Raw genomic sequence first — 15,324 nt, 5'->3', positions numbered from 1 at the left:
TAAAAATACTAATTTCTTAGTTTTCATAGATGCACTACATTTATATAAGGTGTTTACATTAGAGAAAGCTTGGTGAAGGGTATACAGGAAATCTATGTACTATCTTGGAATTCTCCTGCCAACCTAAAACATTTTAAAGGTTTTTTTTAAAACAAAAATACATTGGATGGGATTAATGGCAGACCAGAGCTTGCAGAAGAAAATATTGGTAAACTTGATGACAGAGCAATAGAAACAATCTAGAATGAAACATAGAGGGGAAAAAAATGAAAAAGAAAAGAAAGAACTGGGAATTCCCTGGTGGTCCAGTGGTTAGGACTTAGCGATCTCACTGCCAAAGGCCAGGGTTCAATCCCTGGTTGGGGAACTAAGATCCCACAAGCTGTGTGGTGCGACCGAAAAAAAAAAGAAAAAAGAAAAAGAAAGGAAAGAGCAGAGCATCAGTGAGCTTTGGGAAAACTTCAAGTGCCCTAATGTAAGTACAATTGGAATCCCAAGAAAAGGAATGGTGGACAGAAAAAATAACGTGAGAAAACAATGGTTGAAAAATTTTCAAATATGATGAAAACTACAAATCCACAGATCCAAAAATCTCAGCAAGCCTCAAGCAGAAGAAACATGAAAACAACTACACCAAGGCATATCATAATCAAATTGCTTAAAACCAATGATAAAGAAAAATATTAAAAGCAGCCAAAGAAAAAGACATATTATGCAGAGGAACAAACATAAGAATGGAGGTAGATTTCTTGTTAGAAATAATGCAAGCCAGACAGTAGTGCAACATCTTTAAAATACGGAGGAGGGTGGGGGGAATACTGTCAGAATCATATACTAAGTGAGACTACCTCTCAAAAATGAAGGCAAAATAAAAATGTTTTCAGACGTACAGAAGCTGAGAGACTTTATCACCAGTAGACCATATCTACAAGAATGTTAAAAGAATTCCTTCAGGTAAAAGAAAAGTGATACCAGAAAGAAATCTAGATCTACACAAAGCAATTAAGAGTTCTGGAAGTGTAAAATATGTGAATAAATATAAAAGACTTTCTCCTCTAAATTTTAAACTTCTTTTAAAAATAGTTCACTATTTGAAGCAAAAGTAATAAGGTATTACAGGATATATAACATAAGTGGAATGAAAATATAGGACAACAATAGCTCAAAGCCCAAGAGGGGGGAAATAAAAGTGTACTGTTAAAAGGTTTATACTCTGTTGGTGAAGAGGTACAATATTAATTAAAGGTAAACTGATAGGTTATACTTAAAGCAACCACTAAAAATAAATAACTAGTGTGCCAATACAGGTGATAAAATGAAATCATAACGAATACTCAATTAATCCAAAAGAATACAGAACAAAATTAAAAATGGAAAAAAATAACAGGTGGGGCAGTAGAAAATAAACAGCAAGATGGAAGATTTAAACCCAACCATATTCATAGTCATTTTATTTTTTTTTAACTGGAGTATAGATGTTTTGCAATGTTGTGTTAGTTTCTACTGTACAGTGGAGTTCCCTGTGCTATACAGCATGTTCTCATTAGTTATCTATTTTATACATATTAGTGTATGTATGTCAATCCCAATCTCCCAATTCATCCCAACCCCTCTTTTCCCCCTTGGTATCCATGCGTTTGTTTGTTGTCTACATCTTCCATAGTCATTTTAAATGAAAATGGTGTAAACATCCCAATTAAAAGGCAGAGGTTGTCAGATTAAATTTTTAAAGACCCAAATCTATAGTAATAGCAGCATATGAAGTAGATTTTAAAGAATATTAACAGTGATAAAGAGGATCATTTGAAAATGACAAAGGGGTCAATTCATCAAGAAGATGTAACAACAGTAAAAGTTCCTGTATCTAATGACAGAGCTTCAAACTACATGAAGCAAAAACTGACAGAAGAGAAGAAATAGACAAATCTCTAACTGCAGCCATAGATTTCATCACCTCTCCGTCAATAATTGAAAAAACAAGTAGAGAGAAAATGAGTAAAAATACAGAAGATCTGAACAACACTCTCAACCAAATTGACATAACTGATATTTATAGAACACTTCACCCAATAACAGCAGGATACACATTTTTTCAAAATGCATAGAAAACATTTATCATGGGGCAGGCAGGCCGCCAGTATTTCTCATCCCCTCCAACTCTGAGTCACAGAGGCTAAATTTATGGTTAGTGCAGCTGAGAAATTGGGGGCTCCCTTCCTCCCCTGAGTCTCCACTCATAGGGTGGAGGCTCTACCCCAGATGCAGCAGCCAGAGAATACTTGCTCCAATCTCACCCACCCCAGCTTTGAGGGCACTGGGAGAGACAAGTTGAGAAGACCAGAGGTTACTACCCTTCACCCAGCAGTGGCTCAGAGACTTACTTCAGGGGAAGAGGCAGTCTATAAGAAGAGAAAATTTCAAAGCTCTCCCTCAACAGAACTGACTCTATTTGAAACACTGAGAAGTTAATCCTAAACGTGCTCTTGAAAACAGTGGACAATAATGCAAAGACAAATAACCCAATTTTAAAATGAGCAAAGGATCTGAATAACCATTTCTCCAAAAAAGATATATAAATGGCCAATAAGCACATGAAAAATGCTCAGCATCACTTGTCATCAAGAAAATGCAAACCACCATGAGATCACATCCACTAGGATGGCTATAATCAAAAAGGCAGATAATAACGAGTGTTGGTGAGGTTTTGGAGAAATTGGAACCCTCATATATTGCTGATGGAATGTGAAATGGTGCAGCCATTTTGGAAAACAGTCTGGTAATTCCTCAAAAGGTTAAGCATAGAGTTATCATATGACCCAGCAATTCCACTCTTAGGTATGTACCCAAGGGAAATGAAAACATATGTCCACACAAAAACTGGTACATGAACGTTCATAGCAGTATTATCCATAACAGTCAAAAAGTGGAAACTCAAATGTCCATCAAATGATGAATGCATAAATTAAAATATCCATTGCCATAGACAATGTTTGTGTCCCCCAAATATTCATGTGTTGAAATCCTAATCCCTAATGTGATATTAGGAGGTGGGGCCTTTGGGAGATGATTAAATCATAATGGTTGAGCCCTCATGAATGGGATTAGTGCCCTTATAAAATAGACCCCAGAAATGTAAACTGGTGCAGCCACTATGGAAAACAGTTTCCTCAAAAACTAAAAACAGAGCTGCCATATGATCCTGCAATCCCACTCCTGGGCATGTATCTGGAAAAAACTATAATTCAAAAAGATTCCAATGTTCATTGCAGCACAATTTACAAGAGCCAAGATATGGAAATAACCCAAATGTCCACTGACAGATGAATGGATAAAGAAGATATGGTACATATATGTAATGGAATACTACTCAGCCATAAAAAAGAATGAAATAATACCATTTGCAGCAACATGGATGGACCTAGAGACTATCATACTAAGAGAAGTAAGCCAGAAAGACAAATACCATATAATATCACTTATACATGGAATCTAAAATATGACACAAATGAACTTATCTTCAAAACAGAAACAGACTCACAGACATAGAGAACAGACTTGTGATTGCAAAGAGAGGGAGCGGTAGGGATGGAGTGGGAGCTTGGGATTAGCAGATGCAAACTATTATATATATGTATAACTGAATCACTTTGCTGTACACCAGACACTAACAGAACTTTGCTATACAGTAGAAATTAACACATTGTAAATCAACTATACTTCAAATAAAGTTTTAAAAAAAGAACACCAAGAAAATAAGAGAATGCCAAAAAATAAAATTTAACTTAATTTAAATTAAATTAAATTAAATAGACCCCAGAGAGCTCCCTCACCCCTTCTGTCATGTGAGGATACAGCTAGAACACGGTAGTCCAAGAACCAGGAAGTGGGCTCTCACCAGACACCAAATCTACCTGAGCCTTGATTTTAAACCTCCCAGCCTCTAAAATTATGAAAAATAAATTTCTGTTCTTTATTAAGCTGCCCAGTCTATGGTATTCTGTTACAGCAGCCCAAATGGAAAAAGACATACATACCGTGGAATTTTATCTAGCAATTAAGAGAAATTCAGTACTGATACATGCTACAATATAGCTCAACCTTAAAAACATGCTATGTGAAAGAAACCAGTCACAAAGGGACACATATCATATGATTCCATTTATATAAAATGACCAGAATAGAATTATATATAGAGAAAGTAGATTAGTGGTTGCCTAGGGCCAGAGGAAGCTTGAGGGGAAACGGAGAGTCACTGTTAACGGGTACAGAGTTTCTCTTGGAAGTGCTAAAAATGTGCTAAAACTGATTGTGATGGTGGTTGCACAACTCTGTAAACATAATAAAAACTATTGAATTGTACACTTTAAATGGGGAAGTGGTATGACATTTGAATTATAGCTCAATAAAGATGTTATTTTAGAAAAGAGCTATTGATACACACAACATGAATGACCCTCAAAATAATTGCACTGAGTAAAGGAAGCCATATATTTTTTAAAGGAAGCCATATTTTTTTAAAGGAAGCCATATTTTAAAAGAGTACATTCTGTATAATCCCATGTATGTAAAATGCTAGAAAATGCAAATGATCTATATTTACAGAAAGCAGGTCAGTGATGGCCTGCTTGGGGGAGGGAGGAATGGATTACCAAGGGGCGTGAGGAAACTTTGCTGATGACAGATAAACTCACAATCTTGTTTGTGGTGATGGTTTCATGACTGTATACATATGTTAAAATTTATCAAATTATATGATTTAAATGTGTGCAGTTGTATATCACTTATCTTCAGTAAGACGGCAACAAAAGAGCCTGCTAAAAAGCCAACCTTACACATGATCACAAAATCTATTTCAATGTGTAGATATGCAGATATAAAAGACCAGAAAAGTACCTGATAGACACACATAAAACTAATAACACTGGTCACCTTTGGGGAGTAGGGAGGAGGGGACATGAAAACAGAGTGTCACTTTAACACTATATACTTCTGCATTCTTTGTATTTTTTACGAGAATGTTCTATATGTACAATTTGTACAAATAAATAAAAAGCTAATAAAATTACTGTTAATTTTAAAATAGTTAAAAATCCAACAGCAATGACAATACCCAGTTTCAAAATAAAAATTACCCTATTTGATAAAGATGTCCTTAAGCCCACAGAGGCGTGGAGTCAGAAAACTAGAAGGAACCTCAAGGAGAAACCACCACGATGACTGTTCTGAGGGCTGGGAAGAGGGGTGGGTGGAGGTGAGAGGCACCCGATCACTAACTGACCCGGGGTGACCTGCTTTGCATTGACTGGGACAAACGATTCAAGTACAGACAAATCCAGGGCCATGTCTCTGCCTCATTAGGTAACCTGAGCCAGCTGCTTCACTCTAGGGCAGTTTTCCTGTCCATACAGTGAGGGTTGGTCAGGATGGCCTGTGAGGACGCCCCTGCTCTGTTCTTCTGTAATTCTCTTTGTCTCTCCCTCCAGTTCCCTCCCCTGTTACACTCTTTCCAGATTTTGCATTTTCTTAAGATCCCTATGAGAGTTGAGCCAAAACCTCTAACCCTCCTGGAAAGCAACCCTGCCTATCATTTGTTCACTCACTCATTCCTTTCTCTTTAAATGTATTCACCGAGAATTGCTTATGCATTGATTTAATTGTGTATCCAACCATTCATTCATTTATTGATCCTGTAAACATTCTCGGCCTGCGCTGGCTGGGGACTGACCTGTGAGGGTGGATCCCTGCCCCTGAGCCACCTTCTCCAACTTTTCCACACCAATTAAGATTTCTAAGTAGACTCTGTGTAATTGGGTCTTTGGGACATCATCCCTGAAGCATCCCAAAGTTTCTAAGCTGTGCACATTTCCTCTTCTCCCTCTAAATTGCCTTGGGGATGGTGCAGTCCCTTGGTGCAGGGAGCTTTGAAAGGTGCCTGCTTCCCAGGAGGCTGTCAGCTGGCATGGAGCTGGGAGCTGCCCAGGTCGGGCGGTCCCTGGCTGCCCATAGTAAACTATCGGGCACCCTGTTCAGCCTTGAGCCCACCAGAATTTCCTAATTCTACCAAACCTGACACATTTTCAAAGAACTTCGCTGAATTCTAAGTACTTTGTCTACTCCCACCAAATTCTAAAAGCTCCACGTTAGTCTATCAAGTTGCAAGCACTTCGCTGAATTCTACAAAAGCCTAGGCATGTCTTCTTAGTTTGGAGAGCTGAGTCAGTGTGAAACTCCGGGTCCTGCCCACTGGGGTTCCCTGGATACAGGAGGCTCAGACCTGCTTCTTTGACCTGTTTTCTCCTAGTTCCAGCCAGAGAAGGTTCCTGGTCTCTGCAACTTTTTCCAGGGAACAAGGGACATGGATCTGGAAGAACCTGAAGGTAAGTGAAAAAATGGGGAAATGTGGGCAGAGGAAGGGGCTGGGAGCCAGGAGCCCCAGGGGAATTCCTGGAGCCTTGGCTTCCCCCTCTAACTCACTGTGCAGTGCTGAGCAAGTCTCTTTCCCTCTCCGAGCTTCACTTCCCCCATCTCTAACAAGGTAGTGGCTTTGCTGATCTGCAAGACCCCTCCCAGCTGGGCCATGTGTCATCCAGGCTAGGAACAGCTCGTATCTGGCAGCCAGTTGCTCACTCCCAAGTTGTCTTAGCCCCAGGAAGTGGCAGCAAGGCAGGAAGAAGTTGTCTGTGGCCAGGCTGGGGCCTTCAACTTGGCCTTCAGAATCTGGGTGAAGAAGGTAGGGGGTGGCACCCCTGTGGGCTGGCTGGGGTAGGCAACAGGCAGGAAGTGGGTGAGAGAGGTGAGGGCCATTCTGGAAGTGCAAACACAGGGCCGTGATGCACAAAGGACAGAGGGGTCAGGTGGCCTGGGAGAGGATAAAGGAAGGCTCCCCGGGAGAGGTAGCGTTTGAACTGGTTTTCAGATAGCATTTGGCCAGAAGAGATCTGAAGGCAGGAAGGACACCGTGGGCTCTGCAGACGAAGCTTCCTGGCCCTGCTTTGGGAACTAGAGTCTGTCCCACAGCCTGCAGCCACATCCCTCCTCCTCCCCGCTTCCTGCAACTTCCCCCCACCCCGCACTCCCCCCATCCCCACTGCCCCACCCCGCACCCTGCAAGCTCCAGCCCCAGGAGAGAAGGCACAGCAGGAGGCTCAGATTCTCAGATTTTCAGCACTCAGGGGAAGGCAGACAAGGCACTGAGCAGGTCTGGTGACCATGTCCCTGCTCTGAGCTTTCTTTGTCCTCCTGGTTCATCCCCCGGCAGAGTTTGCTCCCCACCCTCCGGGCTGCTGCTTCTCTAGTGATGCCTCCACAGCCCCTGCCTGGTCTCCATACACCTCTTCCCAGGGGAAGTTGTCCTGCCTGGTCCTCTGAAGCCCTGGCCACAGGTCTGAGGGTCTGCAGTAACGGGGTGGGTGGGTGGGTGGGTGGGTGGGTGGGTGTGTGTGTGTGTGTGTGTGTGTGTGTGTGTGTGTGTGTAAGAGAGAGCAAGAGTGAGTGCCTGCTGCACAGGTACATACACTCGAGCCTGGTGTGGCGTATATACTCACAAGAAAATGTGTGTGCCTGGCTTTCGGGCGGGCGTTTGTACACACAGACAGGTGGGTACGTTTGTGGTAACCTGCGTGGGTGTATATATACTCGGACAGGTAGACAATCACTGCAGATGTTTGCCAGTGACTTTAGGGGATAAATTATGTGGTACATGGAACTGTGCAAAGAGGAGGCTCTGGCCTGCCCCAGCCCTGGCACAGCATCTGCTGCTACCGATCCTCTGTCCAGGGAGGGTGCCTCTCCAGGAAGCCAGCCTCAGAGTTTCCCAGCCGAAACTTGAAGGGAGCTCACAGCTCACGCTCCCTGACCCCACGACGTCTCTAGACACAGTCAAAGTGAGGCAAGACCTCCTATCTGTGGACCTGGGGCAAGGTCGGAGCTCTCCTTGCTGCAGAAAAGGCCCCTCAGCCCCTGAGGTACGGCCCAAAGCTCGGGACCCTGCACTTGTATGTGTGAGAGGAGCGTCCACAGGGGCCCCCGAGCCTGGGCCTCGCTGGGTGGTGGAAGCCCAGGGATACCCGGAGAGACTCCGTATCAGGAAGCATTTTGTGACCCTTTGACTGGCCTGAAGGCACAATGAAAAGAAGAAAAGTTATGTCTAAGGGAGTAATGCGCTTCCTGTCACTAGAGGCACGCAAACAGAAGCAGGATGAGGCTCGGGTGGGAACTGGAGAGGAGGTCTGCCTGGGGACGTTTGGGATCCAGTGGCCTGGGGGCACACGTGTTCTCATTTGTTCCCCTAATGCCTAGCACAATGCCTGGCATGTGGTAGGAACTCAATCACTTCTTGATTCTGAAAAATGGGAGGACTAAGAGAAGGAAATCATCTGCTACAAGGGAGGCGTTGACAGGAACTGGAGCTTAACCCAGACCCAGGCTTGGGCGGTGCATCCCAGGGTTTAGCGACATAGTGCCAAGTGCCCGAAACACCAAGGAAGGGTTAAGTCATGCTCCTTAGTGGGTGAGAAGATTAGGGGCAGGGTGGGGACTTGGGAGAAAGACGTCCATCCAGCGTGGTAAAAGACCAACCAAGATTTGGGGTTTAACAGAGGCAAACATCTGCTCTGAGCATGGTGTAGCTGTCATGTTGTTGGGAGGACTGGATTCTAGACTCGCCTTGCCAGGGATCTGCTGTGTGGCCTCAGTTTCCCTACCTGCACAATGGGAGCTCCAACGAGTTGACCTCTCAGGGCATATCCCACGCTGATGCCTAGGAGTTCATGAAGTCAAAGCAGCCCTGGCTCAGGTTCAGAGAAAATAGGAGTTTTGGGGCAGGGCCAAAAGATCTATCAATTTTTCATTCAAAAACACACGATGGAGGCAGATTCTGAAGGTCAATCCACACACAGTAGCTGATGAAGCAGGCCCTATGGGGGGACAGGTGGACAAGCGCTCTGGTAGGCTCAGAAGCCAGGACCCTCTCCAAGGCGAGGCACAATGTGTGCTTCATGCATGGAGACCAGAGCTGACCTGCAGAGACAAGTCAGATTTCTGCAGGCTGAGGGAGAAAGAAGGGCATCCCCAACAGTGGGAATGGTGTAAAGTAGCTCAGAGGCTTCCTGAAAGCCAGGAGGACCCTCAGAGACCACCTAGCCCAGTGATTCTCAAAGTGTGGTCCCTTGGCCAACAGCAGCAGCATCACTCAGACCTAATGAGTTAGAAACTCTGGGGATAGAGCCCAGAAATCTGTGTTTTAACAAACTTTCCAAGTGATTCTAAGATTTGAGGACCTTTGATCCAGCCCATTGCTTCCCAGACTATGCTGGTAGAATACTTATTTGCAGGAGGTTAATGGGTGCTCTGTAAAAGGAGGATCTATGGTCAAATAAGTTTGGGAATTACATACTCTACACTGCTTTCAGAAAGTCCCAAATCACAGTGGGGCATTAAAGGCTCTGAGAAGTCCTGCAGTATATTATTTACTTTTGATTAACCCAATGTTGTTTCAAATTGATTTTTCAGATTGCCTACTAACATTTCCATTAAGACTCTTAGGGAAATTCTGATCCACATCGATCCTCATTTTTCACATGGATAAATCGCAGCCTAGAAGAATGGGGACTGCCCAAAGTCAAAGAGAGAGAGTGTGTCAGAGCTGGAAAAGACCCTAGCAATATACCTCATCCCTAAAGAGACTCTGTGGGCTCCCCGCCACCCTGCACCCTCTTTCCCTGCCTCCCAGCTGTGCCCTCCAGGGCCCTGCAGTATGGAGCTGGTCAACAGGACAGAGGTCTCTGAGTTCTTTCTGAAAGGATTTTCGGGCTACCCAGCCTTGGAGCACCTGCTCTTCCCTCTGTGCTCAGCCACGTACCTGGTGACCCTGCTGGGGAATACAGCCATCGTGGCAGTGAGCGTGCTGGACGTCCACCTGCACACACCCATGTACTTCTTCCTGGGCAACCTCTCCATCCTGGATATCTGCTACAGCCCACCTTTGTGCCCCTGATGCTGGTCCACCTCCTGTCGGCCCAGAAGACCATCTCCTTTCTTGGCTGCGCGATGCAGATGTGTCTGAGCCTGTCCACGGGCTCCACAGAGTGTCTGCTGCTCGCCATCATGGCCTATGATCGCTACCTGGCCAACTGCCGGCCACTCAGGTGCTGATGAGCCACCGGCTCTGCTTGCTGCTGGCGGGAGCCGCCTGGGTACTCTGCTTCTTCAAGTCAGTGACTGAGACAGTCATCGCCATGAGGCTGCCCTTCTGTGGCCACCGTGTGGTCAGTCACTTCACCTGCGAAATCCTGGCAGTGCTGAAGCCGGCGTGCGGTGATACGTCAGTCAACGAGGTCTTCCTGTGGGTGCGTGCCATCCTGCTGCTGCCCGTGCCCCTGGCGTTCATCTGCCTGTCCTGCATGCTTATCCTGGCCACCATCCTGAGGGTGCCCTCAACCGCTGGACGCCACAAAGCCTTCTCCACCTGCTCGGCGCACCTGGCTGTGGTGCTGCTTTTCTATGGCACCATCATCTTCACGTACATGAAACCCAGGAGCAAGGAGGCCCGCATCTCTGATGAGGCCTCCACAGTCCTCTATGCTGTGGTCACGCCCATGCTGAACCCCGTCATCTACAGCCTGAGGAACGAGGAAGTGATGGAGGCCGCCAGGAAGGTGTGGGACAGGAGATGGACCTCCAGGTGAGGGAGGCCGGGGCTCTGCAGGCTAGCAGGCCAGGCCTTCATTAGCCTACAGTGAGGGCTGTGGATGTGGAATTTCCAGCCCAGAAACGCAGCACCAAGTCCCACTGATCCTGCCACAGAGGAGCTCACAATCACCCCTCTGCTCCTCCCCCCGGCAGACCCATGGGGCGCTCTCAGCATCACTGCCTGCATCTTTACACCAGCCTCCTGTCTGGCCTTAGGATTTCAGTCTTGTTCCTCCCAGTCTCTCCTCCAAGGGGCATGCAGAGGGATCTTTTGAAAAGTACATGTGATCCTGTCACTCTCCTGACTGAAACCCCTGGATGGCTCCCCAGAGCTCTCAGGATGAACTGTGAGGTCTTCAGTGGGGCATTCGAGGACCCCACAAGCTGGCCCTGACTAAACTCCCTCCCCGTCCTGTGCCCCACAGCCTCCCCCCTGTCAGCTGCACACGCCAGCCAGCTGTGAGCCTCAGTGTTGCCCAGCACTGCCCAGCTCTGTGCCCTTGCTGGTTCTTTCCACAAGGCAGCCTCCACCCAGCAGGCAGTTCCACTCGTAAAAGGACTGCCTGACCCTCAAGGCCCATCTTTTATTTTTTAAATATAGTCCCATGTGATATACAGGAGGTTCTTGTTTTTCTGTTTTATATATAGTAATGTGTATCTGTTAATTCCACGCTCCTAACTTATCCCTGCCCCCATCTCAAGGCCCATCTTGAATGCCACCTCCGCCAGGAAGCCCCTCCCACTCTGCATCTCTCACTGTGCTCTTCCTGCTTTATTTTCAGTGTTACTGTTAAGAGCAGGTAGTATCGGATTCCACTCTGTCCCAAGGTCCAGCCCGGCCCAACCCCAGGCCCTTAAAAATAAATAAATAAATAAATAGACTTCTTAAATAAATAGAAAACATATCGATGTAGGGGTGACAATGGCAGAGCCTGGGGTCCTTCCCAAATCTGAGCAGAGCTGAGATGGAGCTCACAGATGACAGGCATGACCTAGTGCCTTGGGAGGTGACAGTAGAGGCAGTGACGAGCCCTAGCACCCAAGATTTCCAGACCTGCCCAGCCACCGGGATACCAATCACTCCAAGCAGCTTAGGGCCTGGATTCTCCTGTCTCCCTTTTAGCAGCAGTAGCTTCCGGGGCCTCCCTGCCCGGCATCCAGGCCTCACGTGGCCTTGGGGAGACTCTGCTCTACCTGTCTTCAGCCCACCCCCTAGGACCCTGCCATAGCTACCTCTTCCTGGTGCTCAGCCTTTTCCCAGCTTTCCTCTCTGAGAGCTCAGTGAACACACAGAGGAAATGGACTCAGATTCAGAGAGCATCTCCATTCCCTGCCCGCTCTGGTCTCAGTGTCACCGTCCATGTGATGGGAGAGCTGAGCTTGGTCGCAAGCAGCGGGCCAGCTCTCCTGCCGCCTGGCTGCAGGTAAGCACATTCCTTGCTTGGGCCCTCAGTTCCCCTCCAGTCCCTCTTCCTATTCCTCGGTTGGTCAGAACAGAGGCACAGAGGAGGGAAGCACAGCCCCGCAGCTCACAGCCTGACCAAGCCAGGGTGACCGCTGCCACTAAGACCTTCTGCTAGGCCTTTGATGCCACGACAGGGGTTAGGACTTTATCCTGTGGGCATTTGGGTTTACAATCATTACTTATAGATACTTTTAGAAAGGTCACTGATTAGATACCTTTCTTCACCCATGAAATTGTCAAAGAATTGTTTTTAATGTCTATTGTTAACTACGGTGCAGTGAAGTAGGTAATGTCATACACTGCTGGTGGGGGTGGGAATAAGTTAATATGACCTTCCTGCCAAGTAAGCGGTGGGTATGAATCAAGAAACTTAAAAACTTCAGACCTTGGGCTTCCCTGGTGGCGCAGTGGTTGAGAGTCCGCCTGCCGATGCAGGGGACACGGGTTCGTGCCCCGGTCCGGGAAGATCCCACATGCCGCGGAGCGGCTGGGCCCGTGAGCCATGGCCGCTGAGCCTGCGCGTCCGAAGCCTGTGCACCGCAACGGGAGAGGCCACAACAATGACAGGCCTGCGTACCGCAAAAAAAAAAAAACAAAAAAAAACTTCAGACCTTCTGACGCAACACCTCTACTTCTAGGAATTAGTCTGAGAAAATTATTAGAGGTGCAAAGATTTATGTATAAGTATATATATATATATATATATATATATATATATATATACATATATGGATATTAATCACAGCGTTATTTATGGTAACAAAAATTTGTAAGTATCTTAATGTCCAAGCATAGCAGAATATTTAAATAAATCCTGGTGGAGCCCAATGATAGACTGTGACACAGCCATTAGAAATCCTATTTTTTGAAGGATATTTGATGATGGGAAATTCTCACACTGTAATTAATAGAAAAAGGCAGAACATATAACATTGTACTCAGTATAATCCCAATTCTTTAAAGGTATTTTTCTTATGGATATATGAATAAGTATGTATGTAGAAAATTCTGGAAAATTAAGACAAAATGTGAACTAACAGTCGTTTCCTTTGGCTGATGGGATTACAGATAAATATTGTTTCCTTACTTATTCTTTCCAATATTGTCCAATACTTCTAAAATGAACATCACTTTGAACTTAAAAATAATATTATTTTTGAGACATGGAAGATCATGTGGCTCCAGAGTAGAGCACAGACGAGAAGGGCCCTGGGCTGAGGGCAGCAAGTGTGGAAGCTGGTGCCGTAACCCAGGCACCCACGGGGCCTGAGCCAGGTGGGCAGTCAGGCAGAGAGGGCGGGGCTGAGAAACCTTGGGGACATTCAGCTGATCGCAGAGGTGGCTGAGGGAGAGGGGGACTGTGCGCTGGTGCCCGAGCTTCTGGCTTATTTGGGTGGATAGTGCTCCACCGTGAAAGAAACACTGAGTTATGGGGAAGATGAGAGAATCAGGTTGGAGCGGGTGGGATGGGAGGGTGGTGATGAGCTTGTTTGGATGCATTTGTGGGTAACCATGGGGTGGCAAGACAGCCCTGTTCCTAAGCAGCTGGAAAATAAGTGGGGACAATCTTCCAATATTTATTTTGACCTGTGTCCTTGAAAAAAAAATTCCAAGAGACAAATCATAGTATAATGGGAAAATCTGCAACTGCTGCTGCATTATTTAAGGCTGTTTTTTAGTCCCTAAACTGTGTCAAGTTGTCATTCTTTATTGTGAAGGAAAGAGAAGGACATGGAAAGGGAAATGGAAAAGGGAACCTGCAGAAACTCACGCACCTGGCTCAACCCCTGACTTCATGGTCCCTCACAAGGGCTCGGAGTCTCACCCTGTACAGCAATTCGCTTTCCTTAACCTTTCATGAGTGCAGGTCCCCACAGCTCTCCTGGAAGGAGACACCCCATTTCACAGCCCAGGACGCCGAGGCCAAGGGCAGGGGTCGTAGCACCCCAGCCTCAGGTCCAAGGGGCAGGGCTGCAATGAGACCTTCAGATTCTCTGTCCAGTGTCTCTCCTGTGCCCTCCTCACCCAGCCAGGGCCTCCTGGAGCAGCACAGGGAACCTGGGGTCTCTGAAGCCCCATAGCTGGCAAATGTGCAAACTTGTATAGTTGCAGAGCTTGAACTTTAAATTGGGCAGGGACTGAGAGGTGCCCAAGGGCAAGGAGCACACGACGTGTCTGCATGGCAAGGGACCAGGAGGCTGGGCCTCAGGGCCTCCCCCCGGCCCACCCCAGCACAGTGTGTCTGCTGGTAATGAACTCAGTACTCCCTTGCTCTGCTCTCCCAGGCCTCAGGTCACCTCACCAGGCAGCTGCTTCAGCCACCTGCCTGCACTAATGCCACTGGGCCAATAGGTAGGAGGTAAGGAGAACCCATCTAGCATGTTGACTCTTCTCATGGACTTTTTTTTAAACATGCAAAAAACCAGAATATCTGCTTGGGGAAGGGAACATAATGGTAGTAATAATATCAGCTACCACTGACTGAATACTTACCATGTGCCAAGCTCTGTGCTAAGAGCTTTCACTGGATCCTCAAAATCACCCCATGAGGAAATACTATTCTTATTTCCACAGGTAAGGAAGCTGAGGCTGAGAAAACAATTAGCAAGTGGCAGGTCTGGGACATGGGCCCTGGTTGCTCTGACTCACCTCAAAGCCCACACTCACCTGCTTTGCTAACACAGCGAGGAATGTGAAGCAGGAATCCCAGATCCAGGCATTTCCGGGAAATTGTAACAGGAGCTTCTTCTTGTTATGCCCCTCACCTTCCTTTTAAAATAATATGTAAAGCCTAAAATAAGTATTAAATGGTTCAAACTAGATTTACCAGCCAATGAAATTGACATGATATTTACCATGCAAAGTGACCCTGGGTCTGTCAGACCTCAGGGTTGGAAGTTGCTAGAAAGATGTGAGGGGGGAATGTTTTGACGGTTGCACAGAGTACCAGAGACAAGCTAACTGAATGGCTCCATTTCACTCAAGGAGAAACTGGACCAAGGTCATATAGCAGAATCGGAACAAAGGCAAGAATCCAATCTGGGCCCCTCACCCCAGTCGAGGGCTCCTTCCATGGCATCTCCCTGCCTCTCAGGAGGGGTAAAACTGGGGAGTGGATTAGACAATGATTCTCAGAGACACTCAATTTCCTATCACTCTGGGTATCTGAC

The 15,324-nt window shown here is 46.3% G+C and overlaps 2 protein-coding genes across 7 annotated transcripts in view; one reads left to right on the top strand and one right to left on the bottom strand.

Annotated features, from left to right (window-relative positions):
- Nucleotides 1–15,324, bottom strand: part of TMEM8B (transmembrane protein 8B) — a 67,484-nt gene that overhangs the window by 17,466 nt on the left and 34,694 nt on the right. For 3 of the 6 annotated variants that reach the window (XM_073806273.1, XM_073806272.1, XR_012332582.1), the window contains exon 12: nucleotides 14,822–14,923. The exons of 1 other annotated variant lie outside the window; for it this stretch is intronic. In XM_073806273.1, coding sequence (XP_073662374.1) covers nucleotides 14,830–14,923 — 94 coding nt within the window. In that variant the 3' untranslated portion in view covers nucleotides 14,822–14,829. Of the gene's footprint in view, nucleotides 1–12,539; nucleotides 12,724–14,821; nucleotides 14,924–15,324 lie in introns of those variants that run through there. 2 more of the 6 variants (XM_073806271.1, XR_012332581.1) reach the window with 2 other exon arrangements.
- LOC109552396 (olfactory receptor 13J1-like) lies at nucleotides 8,946–11,537 on the top strand. Its single transcript, XM_073806279.1, is given in 3 exon segments — nucleotides 8,946–9,971; nucleotides 9,974–10,144; nucleotides 10,147–11,537. Coding segments are annotated over 3 exon segments (927 nt in total). The 5' UTR covers nucleotides 8,946–9,754; the 3' UTR covers nucleotides 10,686–11,537.

The sequence above is a fragment of the Tursiops truncatus genome, chromosome 6 (assembly GCF_011762595.2).
Source record: "Tursiops truncatus isolate mTurTru1 chromosome 6, mTurTru1.mat.Y, whole genome shotgun sequence".
Classification (NCBI taxonomy): domain Eukaryota; kingdom Metazoa; phylum Chordata; class Mammalia; order Artiodactyla; family Delphinidae; genus Tursiops; species Tursiops truncatus.
This window is presented reverse-complemented; position numbering and strand designations above follow the sequence as displayed.